Genomic DNA, 19,805 nt, shown 5'->3' with positions numbered 1-19,805 from the left:
CTGTCTTCGTCTTGGACTTAGGAGACAGTGGCCGCCCCGGTGGTTACGTGCTAGCAGACGGCGCCTTGTTTCTGTGGTGCTGCCTCTCCACGTGCTGGCAGCCAGAACATAAAGCAATGACTGCGGGTGGAGCTGAGGCGTGGCGACCGTGCCCTGCGCTGTACCTCCTGAGCCATGTGAGCGCAGGAGGACAGGAATGGCCCCCGGGCATAACCAGGTAGGAACAATGGAGGGGCAGCGAACTACAGGCACCAGTGTGCATCGGAAGCCACAGACTGCCCCTGGGCAGATGAGTGTGGTAGGGGGAGGTACATTACACCAGGACACTAGGTTTCCCAGCTGGACATTCTCCATCACGGCTCATCGTCTGCCCGTACTGCACCATGGTGCCATCTCTGCCTCAGGTGAGTGATGGTTGTGCACTGGCCGAGCACATGATGGAGGCAGTCACTGGTCTGTGGCTACACAGCAATTTGTCTTGACACCTTTCTGGCGTGGCAGTGATGCTCTGCGTGTCCTCGCACCCCTCTATCGTAGCTGTGTCCTGAGACCTATCATAGCCGCGATGCTCTGTGTGACCTGACACCTTTCTGGCATGGCTGCGATACCTTGTTTTGGAAATATTCACAGAATAAAACCTGTAGATCTGCATGCAGTTTTCACTGAGCAATACCCACAGTCCACCAGCAGATGTCATTGGTTAGGAATCCAGGTTAGATCTGTTTATAAAGCAATGGACACAGTGACATCTACTGGACATAAAGGGAAACGAAAATGTCCTCAAAACCTCCCTGTTCTATATTTTTACTGCAGTCACTTATAGAAGCACTCTATGGATAAAATTTCCAAGGTCTTTCTACATAATTGAATATTCCAATGCGAGTATTGAAGGAAAAAAATCTATTTGTACAAACAGCAGTGAATAGCCAGTTTTCACTTATAAATAGTTTTTCATATTTTCCAAAATACTTAATGATAAAACACATGACCGCAACTACATTGGGATATGGTACATATTAAACAATGGGGGCCGGATCTCCTAACTTTGCCTTTATCCACCTCCTATTCTTTCTTCAGCTCTAGGGGTCTTGGTTCTCCTATTAGAGATCAAAAAGGTTGTGGGAGAGAGTTTTGCCACCTATGGGTGGTGCCAGATGCATTACATTTGTCCTGACACCTATTGTGGCTGTGATGCTCTGCTCACCCTTACACTTTTTTTTTTTTTTTTTTTTTTGTTGCCTCGTTGCTTTGCACACTTCTAGCGTGGCTGCGATTCTCTCCGCACCCTGACATCTTCCTATCATGGCTGTGATGCCCTGCTCCCCCTGACACCTTTCTGGCAACATTCTGTGCACCATGACACCTCTTTATCATGACGTCGACTCTGCATTGCAAATATTTTCAGAATAAAACCTGTAAATCTGCAGGCAGTTTTCACTAGTTGAAATAATCACATTCTACCAGCAGATGTCACTGTTTACTCTTTAAAGGGAACCTGTCACCCCCAAAATGGAGGATGAGCTAAGCCCACCAGCATCAGGGGCTTATCTACAGCATTCTGTAATGCTGTCGATAAACCCCCGATGTAACCTGAAAGATGAGAAAAAAAGGTTAGATTATACTCACCCAGGGGCGGTCCGGTCCGATGGGCGTCGTGGTCCGGGGCCTCCCATCTTCTTACGATGACGTCCTCTTCTTGTCTTCACGCTCCTGCGCAGGCGTACTTTGTCCTGTTGAGGGCAGAGCAAAGTGCGCAGGCGCCGGGCTTCTCTGACCTTTCTCTCAACAGAGCAGACAAAGTACGCCTGCGCCAGAGCCGCGGCAGGAAGATGAGAAGAGGAAGTCATCCTATGAAGATGGGAGGCGGCGGACCGGACCGTGACGCCCATCGGACGAGAACCGCACCTGGACCGCCCCTGGGTGAGTATAATCTACGGTAACCTCTTTTTCTCATCTTTCAGAATACATCGGGGCTTATCTACAGCATTACAGAATGCTGTAGATAAGCCCCTGATGCCGGTGGGCTTAGCTCACCTTCGATTTTGGGGGTGACCCTTTAGATCCTGAATCTCTGCTTATAATCCAGTAGCAACTATGACTTCTACTGGACATACAGTGAAATTGCATTCAAGTAAAAAAAAAAAAATAGTAAACTTTTCTCAACCTCCCCTTAATATATTTATACTGTAGTCACTGGTGCAAGTACTTTATGGACAAAATTTACAAGGTTTTGCTACATAATTAAACACTCTAATATGAGCATTAAGGGGAAAAAAACTAAGCACTAAATTAAGGACTGTCTAACCTTGACTTATAAATAGTTTTTCATATTTTCCAAAATGCTTATTGATAAAATACCTGGCTGCACAATGGGATGGTATATATTAACCAATGGGGGGCCAGATTTCTGAACCTCGTCCTTATCCACATCCAATTGTATTTTCAGTTCTAGGATGTCCTCGTTCTAGAAGAGATCAAAAACCTTTTCTCTAGCACCACCTATAGGTTGTGTGAGATACAGTTTTCCTCCGATGGGTGGCCCCAGATACATATGTTCTAGTATCCTTACACCTATTGTGGCTGAGATGCCCAACACCTTTGTAGCATGGCTGCAATGGTCTGCATGCAGACACCTTTCTGGTGATGCTCTGCATGCCCTGTCACCTTGCTTTAGTTGCTGTGACGCTCTGAAGCCCTGCCACCTTGCTTTCGTTGCTGTGATGCTCTGCACGCCCTGTCACCTTGCTTTTGCTCCTATGATGCCCTGCCACCTTGCTTTTGATGTTGTGATGCTCTGCACCCCGTCACCTTGCTATCGTTGCTGTGATGCTCTGTACGCCCTGTCACCTTGCTATCATTGCTGTGATGCTCTCTGCCCTGTCACCTTGCTGTGACGCTCTGCACCCCTCCACCTTGCTATTGTTGCTGTGATGCTCTGCGCGACCTGTCACCTTGCTATCGTTGCTGTAACGCTCTGCACGCCCTGTCACCTTGCTATCATTGCTGTGATGCTCTCTGCATCCCTGCTACCTTGCTATTGTTGCTGTGACGCTTTGCACGCCCTGCCACCTTGTAATCATTGCTGTGATGCTCTCCGCCCCATCACCTTGCTGTGACACTCTGCACCCCTGCCACCTTGCTATTGTTGCTGTGACGCTCTGCGCACCCTGTAACCTTGCTATCCTTGCTGTGACGCTCTGCACGCCCTGTCACCTTCTATCATTGCTGTGATGCTCTCCGCTCCTTCGTTGCAGTGACGCTCGGTGCTCCCCAACAAATTGTTGGCAAGACTCTGTGCTTCTCGACACCTCTTTATCGTGATTTGTGCTCAATCTGTTGGTCAGAATGATTCTTGGCTCCTTCTTGTGCTGCTTTTGTAGAGGAATTAAGCCCACGGGCTCCTCTTCTGCAGGATATTTTCCCTCGGTCGCACCATCCTCTGTATACTACACACTGTTGGCAGTTTACCCCACAACGTTGGCAGTTTCTGCAATACTGACCCTGGCCTAGACTAGAGCCAATGACAAAGCCTTTCTCGGAGTAGTCGATGGCTCGAGGTCAGGCTGCGCTCTAATGTGGGATTACCACACAAGGAAGCAAAAGAGAAGGTGTTTCCAATAACGTGGCCGCCAGTGTACGTGAAGGCTGTCCTTGTCCCACCGCTCTGCTACGCATCATATAAAGACCCCTGTATTATAGAAAACAGAGGGGTGAAATCCAGTGAGGCAGCAGTTGTATGCAAGAAAATCCATTTTATACACAAACAGGTGGATCCACTCTCCTTTCCCTTCCCCCACCCTATGTATTATAGAAAGTCACATCCCATATGCTGCTTAAACATACGACCGCCAATCGGTAAACTTTTACCACTTGGCCAGCAACTAAATGCATTTACACAAGTAGACCAAAGCAAGCGATGTGCACTGATCGCGCAGTGCACACAAGCGGCCATGGTCTCTGCAGCACGAAACCTGTTTACACGGGACGTTGAAACACCAGGAACGATGGGTTTTCTTTTGGGGGTTTTTACGCTGCATTTTGATCATTTGTCGGCAGCAGTTTTAACAATCACGATTATCTTGTGGTGTAAATGCCCCTTGACTATGCGCCCAGCTGCTCTGGTTTACAGTCAGGGAATACCCCCTGGACCTCTTTAAGTCCCCTAGTGATGGGTATATAACCCCAATTATAGACATTTTTAGGCAGCCATCTATGTGGTAGGAACTTTGGCTGTGACTGACGGTTTTTGTTTGTGGTTCTTCCATTGTCTTATATCTTTGGAACAAGGAGTGAGGGTTGGTACTGATACTGGGGTACATCCCATGCTACACCGGGTAGTATATGGGGGTGGTAGTGAGGCAGCCCTTGTGTTATCCCGTCACAATACACCAGGGGGCAGTAGGCAGTGTGAGAAGCAGATTTGGCGTATGGAGATTTTCCTTTTCCTCACGTGTTGACACAGATCACTTCCCAGGTTGAGCAGCGGGAAACAAAAACCCTCTCAGCATAAAGCAAAGCTGCGCCATGCAGAGTTGGTCTTTTATCACATCTTACAAAATGAGCAAAATAATATAAAAAAAAAATCCCATCCCTGCCGCATCCAAAGCCGAACTCCCAACCTACTGTGTCCTGCACCGGCAGCCAGTGCCGACTCTCTGGGAGGCAGGGACTTTACACCTGTGTGCAGGGCCAAACTCGCCAAAGATGGAGAAGAAACACAGAACGTGGTAGAAGTGACAAATTATCACTGCTCATGAAAGTGCGGATGAACGAAGAGGTGAAAACCTCAAATTTACATATACATGAGCCATATTTCCTCAAAATCAATATTACACCCAGTGTCGGACTGGAGAGCCAGGGGCCCATCAGGAACTAACGCCAGGGCCCCACTTTTCAGCTACATGAAATGTGACATTATCCTCGGTCACAGATTTATATAACAATGAGCGGGGTAGATTGTCACATGAATAAGATACCGTCTGTAGTGATTTATGCATATGGTGCCAAGTACTGATCATGTCAGAGGGTGGCGGCCCACCAGAGGATTCTCCCGTTCTCCTGTGGGCCAGTCTAAGCCTGATTACACCTTCGGCTGTGTGCACACGTTGTGGATTTCCTGCATATCCACAGCGGTTTTTCCGCGCAGAAACGCTGCAGAACCGCATGTGATTTACAGTACAATGTAAATCAATGAGAAAAAAAAATGCTGTGCTAATGGTGCGGAAAAAGTGTTTTATTTTTTTTGTTTGGAGATGTTTCCTTTAAGATCTGCTTTAAATAAAGATCCTGCACTTAAAAAAAAAAAAAAAAAAATTACCTAAAGTAAAAAAAAAAGCTTAAAAAACTCATGGGAAGAGCTAGAGCTAAATAGTAATGTCGAAAAACGTGAGGTAATATGAAAACCTATGAGCCAGATCCTGTTCACTGATAAAACCACGGAGCTGCCGTCACGTCAGCAAATCATGGCGTCTCTCCGGTGTTTTCCTCAGGTGCCGCTCACACTTCATGGTCATTGTCTGCTGCTACTTCCTGTACTGGAGCTGTACCGATAACGTCACGCGGGGCAGACGTGGGTTTGATCTGATTCCATGTTAGAAAATCTATTAGAAAAACGCATATTTTATATATGTGGATTTTGCTACAGATACAACCTATCTCTCCCTTCTACATAGTGAATGTGGATGGATGCCATCTCCTCTTCCATCCATGGCCGGCTATCCTCACATGATATCCTAGCGAGACCGCCACATTATAAATGTGGTGCTGAAACTCACTGGGCTCCAAAATACTTATTTCTGTGACTCCCCCCACAGCCTATTGTCTGTGGATGCGGAGTTATATGAGGACATTTTCTTCCTCTGGTCTTAGGGCGCAGCCGGACGGCAAGACAAAATACAGAGACTGTATATGTGAGGTGCGGAGGGCAGGAGCTGTGGTCGAGCTGTCCCAGTGTGCTGTGTAATGTAGGGTGCGTTACACTCACTTGCAGGCCGCAAACGTCCGCTCTCTCCAGTTCTTCATCTTAAGGAGCCGTCAAACACATATCAGGGGACACCTAGGCCGTTTTAACACAACAGTTTACTTGACAGTTCAGGTTCATCAGATTATAACCCGCAGCATTGGGCACAGCACCCTCCGGTTTTTGTTTCCTTAGTGCAGCACGTTTCCTGCATTGCTATCCATTCTTCCTTGACTATCCCTACGCTCACTGATCCTGTCAGCCCCAGGAATTCCCTGTTCAGTTCTGGGTCATTACCGAGGTCACCAACTTTTTCCACACAAGGTTCCACGTCCTTCTTCCTCTGTTGAGGAAGTGGTTGAGGTGCTCTCCATAGCTCCTGTCTTGAACCTTGAGCTCCGGATATTGCAGGAATGTCAGCAGGGAATTTTGTAGGGCCTCATACCAACATGTGCTCATTTTTGCTGTAGGCCCACTGCACCTTGAACTTGACTTTGTCACAGTAACGAATGAACTCAAACTAACTATCCAGGATGCATAGTCCTGTCCCTAACACTAAGCCCTTCCTCTCTGTACTAGTCCTAACTAGTGATGAGTGAATATACTCGTTACTCGAGATTTCTCGAACATGCTCGTGTGACCTCTGAGTATTTTTTAGTGCTCGGAGATTTAGTTTTCATCGCCTCAGCTGAATGATTTACATCTCTTAGCCAGCATAAGTACATGTGGGGGTTGCCTGGTTGCTAGGGAACCCCCACATGTACTTATGCTGGCTAAGAGATGTAAATCATTCGGCTGCGGCAAGAAAAACTAAATCTCCAAGTACTAAAAAATACTCGGAGGTCACCCGAGCATGTTCGAGAAATCTCGAGTAACGAGTATATTCGCTCATCACTAGTCCTAACACTTAACTATATCTCTCCCTGCAGCCTGTTGCTGGGCAGATCTCCTTTACAAACACTAGAATGGAGCGACATACCTGACTTGACTACTGATCCATTAATTTCCTAGTGGGAGCGACATACCTGACTTGACTACTGATCCATTAATTTCCTAGTGGCCACCAAGTGCAGCACTTGGCTTTTTCTAACAGCTCAAAAGAGGATAAATAGAGCTGCGGTCAGACATCCGACCTGCTGCTGCATTTTAAAATGGGGATAAAAGTGTCCTGTCATGGATAAAGGTTCCCCATTCTTCCGATCATTGCGGCTTCCAATGGTCGGATTCCAGCGATCAACAAGTTATCACCTTCCTAGCCTGTGGATCAGTGATAACTTGTTTTCATCAAAGAACCCTTTACTGCAAACTACCATAATTGTACATACCAGTTATGGTGGCGCACAGTAGATGTGCAGGAGCCGCCTGTGTTTTACAGTCAATACTCCACTATATCGGGAATAACGGCTAACAGATATTTGCATATAGCTACTCACCTGCGAGAAACTCGGAGGAGTCTTGCATGTTAATACCCGGCGCTGCTGCCAGCACTCAGGAGCGGAGCGTGCGGATGCATGTATTCCTATGCAGCCGTACGCTCCGATCTAAGTGCCGGGTATTAACATGTGAGACTCCTCTGATTTTCTCGCAGGTGAGTATGAGCCCTTAGTCAGTGCCTCCTATGGGCTCCAGACACCCCCGCCGCTCCTGTGGTTACACGCTTTCTGAAGTGCCACCTCTCAACGTGCTGACAGCCAGTTCATAAGGCAATGATTGCGGGTGGAGCTGAGGCGTGGAGACTGTGCCCTGTGGTTTACCTTCCTGAGCCATGTGAGCGCAGAGCAGTAATAACCCCAGGGCATCCTAGTCTAATAAGGTAATAACCTTTCTGGAAATGCTCTCCATACCCTGACACCTTTTATGCCAATGCTCTCTGTGCCCTGACACCTTTAGGGCAATGCTCTGCATGCCCTGACACCATTATGGCAACGCTCTGCTTGCCCTGACACCATTATGGCAACGCTCTGCATGCCCTGACACCATTATGGCAACGCTCTGCATGCCCTGACACCATTATGACAACGCTCTGCATGCCCTGACACCATTATGGCAACGCTCTGCATGCCCTGACACCATTATGGCAACGCTCTGCATGCCCGAACACCATTATGACAACGCTCTGCATGCCCTGACACCATTATGGCAACGCTCTGCATGCCCGAACACCATTATGACAACGCTCTGCATGCCCTGACACCATTATGGCAACGCTCTGCATGCCCTGACACCATTATGGCAACGCTCTGCATGCCCGAACACCATTATGACAACGCTCTGCATGCCCTGACACCATTATGACAACGCTCTGCATGCCCTGACACCGTTATGGCAACGCTCTGCATGCCCTGACACCATTATGACAACGCTCTGCATGCCCTGACACCATTATGGCAACGCTCTGCATGCCCTGACACCATTATGGCAACGCTCTGCATGCCCTGACACCATTATGGCAACGCTCTGCATGCCCTGACACCATTATGGCAACGCTCTGCATGCCCTGACACCATTATGGCAACGCTCTGCATGCCCTGACACCATTATGGCAACGCTCTGCATGCCCTGACACCATTATGACAACGCTCTGCATGCCCTGACACCATTATGACAACGCTCTGCATGCCCTGACACCATTATGGCAACGCTCTGCATGCCCTGACACCATTATGGCAACGCTCTGCATGCCCTGACACCATTATGACAACGCTCTGCATGCCCTGACACCATTATGACAACGCTCTGCATGCCCTGACACCATTATGACAACGCTCTGCATGCCCTGACACCATTATGACAACGCTCTGCATGCCCTGACACTATTATGGCAATGCTCTGCATGCCCTGACACCATTATCGCAATGCTTTGCATGTCCTGACACCTTTAGGGCAACGCTCTGCGGTCCCTGACACCTTTATGGCGCTGCCCTGTGTGCCCTGGCACCTTAATGGAGTCTCCCTGCATGCCCTGACACCTTTATGGCTATGCTCTGCCTGCCCTGACACCTTTCTGATAACGTTCTGCCTGCTTTGTCACCTTTCTGGTTCGCTCTGCTTGCCCTGACACAGTTCGGACATATCCTCGACTCTCCTCAATCTCTAACACCTTTCTGGAGACGCCCTGCATGCCTTGACATCTTTCTGGCATAACCCGGATGCTCCACATTCCCCAACACCTTTCTGGCAGTTCTTTGTGTGCCCTGACACCTTTCTGGCAGTGCTTTGTGAACCCTGACACCTTTCTGGAGTGGTTGTGACTCCATTTTAGAAATATTTACAAAATATTACTGGTTAATCTGCAATATCCACATTTCACCAGTAGATGTCACTGTTTACTATAGAAAGCCTGGCTAGAGCTCTGCTTCTAAACTAATGGATACAGTGACATCTACTGGACATACAGTGAATTGCATTTAAATAGCATTTTTGGTAAAAATTTCCTGAAAACCTCCCCGTTAGTCACTGGTACAAGCACTTTCTAGACAACATTTATAGGTTTTCTTTTTCTATATAATTAATCACTCCAATACGAATATTAAGGAAAAAAAAGATGCATTTTTGTACAAATAGTAAGCAGTGAATAGACGCTTTTCACTTATAAATCGTTTTTCATATATTTTCCAAACTGCTTATTGATAAAACCAGATTAAACACATGGCCACAGGGAGATTGGAACGGTACATGTTACACAATGGGGCCCGGATCTCCAAACTTTGCTTATATCCGCCTTAAATTGCTTTTGCAGCTCTAGGGGGTGCGATTCTCCTAGAGGAGATCAATCTGGGGCTGGGGTCTTCCAAGCAACGCTCCTGGGAAAAATCAGCTCACCTCCAGATAGGGGAAACCTTTTCTCCAGCGCCACCTGTAGGTTGTACCAGAGACAGTTTTTTTCCTATAGGTGGCACCAGATACATTCTTTTTCCTCTAGGTGGCGCTACAGACAGTTTTCTTCCTTCTGGAGGAGAGTGAATTTGGAAGCTTCAAGAATAAAATTCTGGAACATTTTGGAAGAGATCAAAACCAAACTTGTGACCAAAGATCAAACTTTACAAAGTTCTTGCAGCTCTTAGGTGGTGAAGACTGAGTCTGGACAAGGGTCCATTAGGCCAGTCCTCCATGTTTCTGATCAGTCACCTCCGCAAGTTCTCCTTCTGCAGTCTTCCTTCTAGGTGACCCGGAAGGCTCTGGAGCTTTTCCTACGATTTGGGATGGACTGGTCATGCCTAGATGTTTCTGCAACAAGCCTTCTTGGTTTCGGCATCTTGACCCTGTGTGGTGGGAGTGTCGTTAGATAAGACCACAATGTTTTCTTTGGGCGCTTCTCCTTTGCTCTTCAGGACCCTTTTGTAGATATCTAGAAGACAAGGTCAAATGTGTACTGTCATATCTAGACTGTCCTCAGACCCTGTAAAGTAGGAGGACAGGACACTTACCCCTAAGGATGGTTTCGAAGGCTAGTTCAACATTGGTGGAGTCAAGCGCTGACGTTTCCATAAATGACAAGCCATTACTGTCTATAGGGAACAAGAACCAGAGATGGGGTGAGGGACATTGACGGAAACCTGGTGGTGGGATCAGCAGAGGCCATAGGACACCATCGTTTGTCATTTGAGCATTGTTTTTTTACTGGATAAACCTTTAATTATACGTATATCAGGCTTTATGCAAATATTCTATCTAGACTCCATCCAGGAGAAGGAAGCCCTACCCAGGAGTAGGAAGCCCCACCCAGGAGTAGGAAGCACCACCCAGGTGAAGGAAGTCGACAGTTCAATCTGATATAGCGGGGAGTTCTGGCTCCTGGCTCTATCACTGTCCATCTTGTAAATCGCAAACCGCTGTTAGGCCTGCAGCTTTCGGGACCCTAGCGTACCCATGTAGGCAGCGCAATGAGGTCATTGCATCGCACCGCCTCTGCAGGCTCATTGTAAACGTTAGAGGAGGAGATGAAGACTGCGCTGCTGGGTATAGGGTTGTGGGGCCATCATACTATATATAAGGGAACACTATATGGTAAATAGGGGGCTGTGAGGGACATCCTACTGTACATAGGGGGGCATCCTACTGTACATAGGGGGGCTGTGAGGGGCATCCTACTGTACATAGGGTGGCTGTGAGGGACATCCTACTGTACATAGGGGGGCTGTGAGGGACATCCTACTGTACATAAGGGGCTGTGAGGGGCATCCTACTGTACATAGGGGGGCTGTGAGGGACATCCTACTGTACATAGGGGGGCTGTGAGGGACATCCTACTGTACATAGGAGGGCTGTGAGGTGCATCCTACTGTACATAGGGGGCATCCTACTGTACATAGGGGGGCTTTGAGGGACATCTTACTGTACACAGGGGGGCTGTGAGGTGCATCCTACTGTACATAGGGGGCATCCTACTGTATATAGGGGGGCTGTGAGGGACATCCTACTGTACATAGGGGGGCTGTGAGGTGCATCCTACTGTACATAGGGGGCATCCTACTGTGTATAGGGGGGGCTGTGAGGGACATCATACTGTACATAGGGGGGCTGTGAGGTGCATCCTACTGTACATAGGGGGCATCATACTGTACATAGGGGGCTGTGAGGGTCATCCTACTGTACATAGGGGGGCTGTAAGGGACATCCTACTGTACATAGGGGGGCTGTAAGGGAAATCCTACTGTACATAGGGGGGCTGAGGGGCATCCTACTGTACATAAGGGGGCTGTGAGGGGCATCCTACTGTACATAGGGGGGCTGTGAGGGGCATCCTACTGTACATAGGGGGGCTGTGAGGGACATCCTACTGTACATAGGGGGGTTGCGGGGGACATCCTACTGTACATAGGGGGGCTGCGGGGGACATCCTACTGTACATAGGGGGGCTGTGATGGACATCCTACTGTACATAGGGGGGCTGTGAGGGGCATCCTACTGTACATGGGGGGCTGTGAGGGACATCCTACTGTACATAGGGGGCTGTGAGGGACATCCTACTGTACATAGGGGGGCTGTGAGGGGCATCCTACTGTACATAGGGGGGCTGTGAGGGGCATTCTATTGTACATAGGGGAGCTGTGAAGAATATCCTATTGTACATAGGGGGGCTGTGAGGGGCATCATACTATATATGAGTCACCCTATACAGTATCTGGCACACAGTCTGTGTAGCAGTCTTGGGGGATGAGTAATCATAGCAATGACAGCTTGTGAAATACTGGGGTCCCAGCTCCTCCGTGTAGGTACAGGACAGAGAGGAGAGTTTTTGTAGTTTGAAAACAGACGCCCCACAGTAATTCTCCTCACCACCCGTACCCATACACAATAGCCCCCAGTGGTTCACATTACCTGCATACATCTTGGCTTCCTCTATCGGCACCTCCCGGGCCTCATCTGCCAGGTCAGACTTGTTTCCGACCAGCATCACAAGGATACTGGCATCCGCGTGGTCATACAGCTCCTTGAGCCACCGGTCCACACTTTCATACGACTGATGCTTGGTGATGTCATACACCAGGAGAGCCCCAACAGCCCCCCGGTAATAACTGGAAGAGGAGGAAATGAGCCCACCAGTGGGTAGGTAAGAATTGATTGTGGAACAAACCCTTTAAATTTACATGAAAATGGGCGTTTCTATCATAGGGGGCGTTCCTTGCTCGGAGAGGGGAGGGGCTATGTAACTTACGCAGATGTAATGGCTCTATAACGCTCCAGTCCTGCTGTGTCCCAGATCTGAGCTTTCACCAGATGACCGTCCAGCGTCAGCGTCCGGGTGGAGAACTCCACGCCAATCGTGGTGCGGCTGTCGTGGTTAAACTCATTCCTGGTGAATCTGGACAGGAGATTGGTCTTACCCACCCCGGACTCTCCAATCAGGACCACTGCGGAGAAAAAGTGATGGGTCAGGCCAGCAGGGGGCGACACATAGGATAGGATTAGATACACGGCTCAGCAGACAGTATCACACAGGATAGGATTAGATACACAGCTCAGCAGACAGTATCACACATGATAGGATTAGATACATGGCTCAGACCAGTATCACACAGGATAGGATTAGATACACGGCTCAGCAGAAAGTATCATACAGGATAGGATTAGATACACAGCTCAGCAGACAGTATCACACAGGAGAGGATTAGATACACGGCTCAGCAGACAGTATCACACAGGATAGGATTAGATACACAGCTCAGCAGACAGTATCGCACAGGAGAGGATTAGATACACGGCTCAGCAGACAGTATCACACAGGATAGGATTAGATACACAGCTCAGCAGACAGTATCATACAGGATAGGATTAGATACACGGCTCAGCAGACAGTATCACACAGGATAGGATTAGATACACGGCTCAGCAGACAGTATCATACAGGATAGGATTAGATACACAGCTCAGCAGACAGTATCGCACAGGAGAGGATTAGATACACAGCTCAGCAGACAGTATCACACAGGAGAGGATTAGATACATGGCTCAGACCAGTATCACACAGGATAGGATTAGATACACGGCTCAGCAGAAAGTATCACACAGGATAGGATTAGATACACAGCTCAGCAGTCAGTATCACACAGGATAGGATTAGATACACGGCTCAGCAGACAGTATCGCACAGTATAGGATTAGATACACAGCTCAGCAGAAAGTATCACACAGGATAGGATTAGATACACAGCTCAGCAGTCAGTATCACATAGGATAGGATTAGATACACGGCTCAGCAGACAGTATCACACAGGATAGGATTAGATACATAGCTCAGCAGACAGTATCACACAGGATATGATTAGATACACAGCTCAGCAGACAGTATCACACAGGAGAGGATTAGATACATAGCTCAGCAGACAGTATCACACAGGAGAGGATTAGATACACGGCTCAGCAGACAGTATCACACAGGATAGGATTAGATACACGGCTCAGCAGGCAGTATCACACAGGATGGGAGGCTCAGCGGACAGTATCACACAGTAGAAGATTAGATGCACGGCTCAGCAGCGTGTGGGAATCCTCTCAGCGGTGTCCTGTGTGGTGTGGATGATGTGAGGGTGTCTCGCCCTTTCCCACTCATCAGTTATGTTGGGACTTGTATCACACACCCGACTATTTCCCATGTGTCATGAAAGTGGCGGCCTCACGCTTCACAAGCCGTAACGCCCAGATGCGGCCAATCATGGAGTCGTCATATACGGTATCACACATGAAAGGCCTGGGATTCATACACACAGTGTGACGGTGGCGGTCAGACGCATTCACAGTATATACCACCTTACATTTTTGGGGTCACATCACAGGCTTAGATACACTGGTTCAAACTCAAATGATAGGCTTAGATACAGTAGTGTAGCAGCACAATATCATGTATGAAAGTTTTCATAACAATGTATCTAAGCTTATAGTGTGCAAGAGTCTGATAAGCGGTGTATCTAAGCCCATTATGTGTGCCAGGCTGTTGAGTTGTGTATCTAAGCCTATCACGTGGCTCATCAGGCAGAATCGCACACATGGAGGGATACTTATGAAGCTGCCATTGAGCAAAACTGTTGATGCCCATAGCAACCAATCAGAGTGCAGCTTTCTTTTGAAATTCTGCTCTTTAAAAATGAAAGCTGTGCTGTGATTGATTGCTATCAGGCAACAACAGCTTTTTCTTTCAGGTAAATTTGTTTAGATACAGCAGGTCGTACCACACGACAGGATTAGATACAGCTGCATTATTTCTCAGTGGTACGGTTATCTGCGGTGCTTTTTTATCACCTTGTATGGATCACATGCAGACGATTCCTCGTGAGACCTTTTCCTCATGGAGACAATTACTCTGATATATGGCGGGATATTTCTAGCTATTATTAGTCGCTGATCACAAGGACAAGATTGTGATATTGCACTACAAGTCGCAGCATAATAAATGAAAAATAACTAGTTTTTAATCTGGATCTGTAGACATGTGTCAGTCTTCACCAACATTCTAGCATTACATTCAAGAACCAGATCATCAGGATGAGCAGTACAAGTCAGCGCTACACGTCTTTACGCAACCTTTTATTCTCCAGGACGAGGTCGTTAGACGGCAGAAACTTTTATCTGAAGTTTTATCATTAGGACATGTTTTATGGGTCAGGTCATGTTTGTAGGCAAATACTCCGTGTGATAACCATGGTGCTGGGAGGAAAGGTTAGGCCTCTGACCGGAGGAAGGAACGGCATGGGTACACGGGGTGCATAGGCCTCGAGAGTCCCAGGACTGTTGAGGTATCATGGGGCCCCAACGTCCTCCTCCGGGGGGATAGGATATCGTGGGGCCCCCAACGTACTCCTCCAGGGGGATAGGAAACTGGCACAATTATGGATTTAGCTTTGGATGCGAGTAGAGACGAAGGCACGGTCATCAAAACTATGCATTAATAATACCGCCATACAGTGCGGAAAAAAAATACGTGGATACAGGGCTCACAACAACATATAACATGAAACAAATGCGCCATACAGTGCTGAAGTAATACTGCCATACGGTATCCAAATATTAACACCTTACAGTGCATAAAGAAGGTCAGCATACAGCGCCTGTAGCAGCGTAGAATGGCTAAATATCAGCACGGACTGGGCCCAAATATAACCACCAAAATATATCTAAATATTACCACCATACAGTGCCTATAACCATATATACAGTACAATATATATACTGATCAAAAAGTAGTGCCATACAGTGCTAAGTATTACCACCATAAAAAATCTAAATAATACCAACATACAGTGCATAAATAATCCAAAAATACATGGTTTGCAGCAAAATGAAATGGTCAAATAATAGTGCCATAGAGAGCTTAAATGATACTGCTATGATATAGTAACCAAATAAGAGTACCATATAGTATCCAAGTATTAACAAAATACAGTATACAAATGACACTAGTATACAGGCCTGAAGCAACAGAAAATGGTCAAATAGTAGTGTCATATAATGCTTTAATTACACCATCATACAGTGACATGTAAATATTATCACCTTACAGTGAAATAGTACCGATATACAGGAGCTGCAGCAACATACTGCGGCCACATAACAGTTCCATACAGGGCCCGTAGCAACATGTAATGCTAATATCAAAGTGCACAATAGTGCAGAAATAATGTTGCCATACAGCAAAATAACAGCATTTTACAGCGTCTATTAACACCGTACAGTGCAAAAATAATCCTAACGTACAAGGATCAAATAATAGTGCCAAAATATTACCACCATATAGTGCAGAAATACACACGGGGCCCACAGCAACAAATATTGGTCAAATAATAGTGCCATACAGTGCCAGTAAAAGTTATACTGTCATAAAGTGACCAATTAAGAGTGGCATATAAAAATAATAACAATATAAAAGAGCTGCAGCAACATACAACGGTAAAATAATAGTGTCATATAGTGCTTATATAATACCGCCATAACATATCTAAACACTAGCACAATACAGGGCCCGCAACAGCATGTAATAACCAAATAATTGTGCCGTGCCATGCCAAAATAATTATGACCAGAGCGTAGTGAAATAATACTGCCATATAGTGCTGAAATAATATCACCATATGGTGCCATGCCATGGTCAAAGTGGATGCCCTTTAATACCTAAATATCTCCTCACTTTTCCCAAACAATAGTGCATGCCATACTTTATTATACCGCCATATAGTCCCTAAATAGTGCTATACCGAGCTCCAATAATCACACCATATAGTGCCACATAGGTCTATATGGTGCGTGAAGCACCAAAGAAAATGGCCAGAAAATGCAAACTAGCACCGATATAATACCGTCATGCACAAATAAAGCCGCCTTATAGTGTCTAGGTGATACCAGCACCGTCTGTACGCCCAGAACATATTTTTCTGAAAAGGGAACTGCTCTAATGCTAAAGTGAGATTGCGGAACTTTGCTCGGGCACGGTGCGTTTATGGTGGTGGGTTGCAGCGGGGGTGTTGGGTGCTGGGATGGGCGGACTGACTCACCTTTGAACACAAAGTTATATTCATCCTCTTCAGATTTCATGGCTGGTCCTGGGCATCAGCTGCCTGTGTCGCCCTCCTGGTAGCGGTTCTGCCCCCTTGGCGGTGCGGTGTGGTCCTAGTAAACGGAGCCCCTGGCTGATCTGCAGGTGGCGGAGGGGATTCCTCGCATACCTGCGGCACTTCCGGCAGACAGGTGGAGCGCGGTGAGGCGCGGTGACTCAGTGGGCGTTCTGTATTTGGTTAGGTGTCACCTTTCAGGACTAACAGGTAAAGCAGATCTCCGGCCCTTTAATTACAGCCATGAAGCAATCGCTACCAACGGATTATTAACCACGTCCCTGCTGCCACAAAGCTTAGATACCTTGCCTCAGAAGGCAGTATCGCAAATAAAATAGGCTTAGATACCCCAGCCCCACTGGACCATACGTCACGGGGCGCAGGCTTAGATACTCAGGAGCAGAAATTGGAAGCGTTGGGGCCAAGGGTTCTCACCTAGTCTGTAGTGATGAGCGAATATACTCGTTACTCGAGATTTCTCGAGCACGCTCGGGGTCCTCCGGGTATTTTTTAGTGCTCGGACATTTAGTTTTTCTTGCTGCAGCTGAATGATTTACATCTGTTAGCCAGCATAAGTACATGTGGGGGTTCCCTAGCAACCAGGCAACCCCCACATGTACTTATGCTGGCTATCAGATGTAAATCATTCAGCTGCGGCAAGAAAAACTAAAACTCCGAGCACTAAAAAATACTCGGAGGACCCCGAGCGTGCTCGAGAAATCTCGAGTAATGAATATATTCGCTCATCACTACTAGTCTGTAAAAAAAACAGAGGTAGCTAATGTCTCCTGGTGGGCAAGTGGCCCAGAATAAAATGGTGTAATAAGTATCATTTAATAGTCACTGCCTCCTCGCATTTTATACACAAGATCGAGTCCACAAAGCATCAGGTGGGATGTAAGTTACAGGCATATACAACGCCAATGGTATATGCCAATTTTATACCTGGTGGCATAGTGGTACAACCAGTGCCATCTCTCCGATGTGGTCTATCCAATAAGTCCTACAGCTCACTACCAGGTGGTACAGTCAGTCCATATGTCCTACTGCTCTGTCCCTGGTGGTATAGTGGTACAGTCAGTCCAATATGTCCTAATGCTCAGTCCCCGGCGGGTATAGTGGTACAGCCAGTCCATGTGTCCTACTGCTCTGTCCCTGGTGGTATAGTGGTACAGTCAGTCCAATATGTCCTACTGCTCAGTCCCCGGTGGTACAGTCAGTCCAATATGTCCTACTGCTCAGTCCCCGGTGGTATAGTGGCACAGCCAGTCCATATGTCCTACTGCTCTGTCCCTGGTGGTATAGTGGTACAGTCAGTCCAATATGTCCCAATGCTCAGTCCCCGATGGTATAGTGGTACAGCCAGTCCATATGTCCTACTGCTCTGTCCCTGGTGGTATAGTGGTACAGTCAGTCCATATGTTCTACTGCTCAGTCCCCGGCGGTATAGTGGTACAGCCAGTCCAAAATGTCCTACTGCTCTGTCCCTGGTGGTATAGTGGTACAGTCAGTCCAATATGTCCTACTGCTCAGTCCCCGGTGGTACAGTCAGTCCAATATGTCCTACTGCTCAGTCCCCGGTGGTATAGTGGTACAGCCAGTCCAATATGTCTTACTGCTCAGTCCCCAGTGGTATAGTGGTACAGTCAGTGCAAGATGTCCTACTGCTCAGTTCCCGGTGGTATAGTGGTACAGTCAGTCTAATATGTCCTACTGCTCAGTCCCCGGTGGTATAGTGGTACAGTTAGTCCAATATGTCGTAGTGTTCAGTCCCCGGCGGTATAGTGGTACAGTCAGGCCATGTGTCCTACTGCTCAGTCCCCGGCGGTATAGTGGTACAGTCAGTCCATGTGTCCTACTGCTCTGTCCCTGGTAGTATAGTGGTACAGTCAGTCCATATGTCCTACTGCTCTGCCCCTGGTGGTATAGTGGTACAGTCAGTCCAATATGTCCTACTGCTCAGTCCCCGGTGGTACAGTCAGTCCAATATGTCCTACTGCTCAGTCTCCGGTGGTATAGTGGCACAGCCAGTCCAATATGTCCTACTGCTCAGTCCCTGGTGGTATAGTGGTACAGTCAGTCCAAGATGTTCAACAGATCAGTTCCCGGTGGCAGTCAGTCCAATATGTCCTATTGCTCAATCCCTGGTGGTGTAGTGGTACAGCCAGTCCAAGATGTTCAACTGCTCAGTCCCCAGTGGTATAGTTGCACAGTCCGTCCAATATGTCCTACTGCTCAGTCCCCGGTGGTACAGTCAGTCCAATATGTCCTACTGCTCAGTCCCCGGTGGTACAGTCAGTCCAAAATGTCCTACTGCTCAGTCCCCAGTGGTATAGTGGTACAGCCAGTCCAAAATGTCCTACTGCTCAGTCCCCAGTGGTATAATGGTACAGCCAGTCCATGAGTCCTACTGCTCAGTTTCTGGTTGTATAATGGTACAGTCAGTCTAATATGTCCTACTGCTCAGTCCCCGGTGGTATAGTGGTACGTCAGTCTAATATGTCCTACTGCACAGTCCCCAGTGGTACAGTCAGTCCATGTATCCTACTGCTGAGTCCCCAGTAGTATAGTGGTACAGTCAGTCTAATATGACCTACTGCTCAGTCCCCGGTGGTATACTGGTACAGTCAGTCTAATATGTCCTACTGCTCAGTCCCGAGTGGTATAGTGGTACAGTCAGTCCATGTGTCCTACTGCTCTGTCCCTGGGGGTATAGTGGTACAGTCAGTCCATATGTCCTACTGCTCTGCCCCTGGTGGTATAGTGGTACAGTCAGTCCAATATGTCCTACTGCTCAGTCCCCG

At 47.5% G+C, this 19,805-nt stretch overlaps 1 protein-coding gene across 1 annotated transcript; it reads right to left on the bottom strand.

Annotated features, from left to right (window-relative positions):
* Nucleotides 1-9,488: 9,488 nt before the first annotated feature.
* On the bottom strand, nucleotides 9,489-17,123 carry RAB25 (RAB25, member RAS oncogene family). Its single transcript, XM_077258418.1, has 5 exons — nucleotides 16,945-17,123; nucleotides 12,618-12,813; nucleotides 12,281-12,477; nucleotides 10,387-10,467; nucleotides 9,489-10,307 (listed from the first exon to the last, which is right to left on the bottom strand). The coding sequence occupies exons 1-5, from the start codon at nucleotides 16,982-16,984 to the stop codon at nucleotides 10,177-10,179; spliced, it is 645 nt and encodes a 214-aa protein (XP_077114533.1). The 5' UTR covers nucleotides 16,985-17,123; the 3' UTR covers nucleotides 9,489-10,176.
* Between the last annotated feature and the right edge of the window lie 2,682 nt (nucleotides 17,124-19,805).

The sequence above is a fragment of the Ranitomeya variabilis genome, chromosome 1 (assembly GCF_051348905.1).
Source record: "Ranitomeya variabilis isolate aRanVar5 chromosome 1, aRanVar5.hap1, whole genome shotgun sequence".
Lineage (NCBI taxonomy): Eukaryota > Metazoa > Chordata > Amphibia > Anura > Dendrobatidae > Ranitomeya > Ranitomeya variabilis.
Note: the sequence above shows the minus strand (reverse complement) of the source record. Positions and strands in the feature narration are given on the sequence as shown.

Coding starts and splice junctions, on each gene's coding strand:
- RAB25 (XM_077258418.1), bottom strand. CDS start 16,984: ATGAAATCTGAAGAGGATGAATATAACTTTGTGTTCAAAG. Junction 12,814..16,944: donor ATATAACTTTGTGTTCAAAG/GTGAGTCAGTCC, acceptor TTTTCTCCGCAG/TGGTCCTGATTGGAGAGTCC. Junction 12,478..12,617: donor TATAGAGCCATTACATCTGC/GTAAGTTACATA, acceptor CTCCTCTTCCAG/TTATTACCGGGGGGCTGTTG.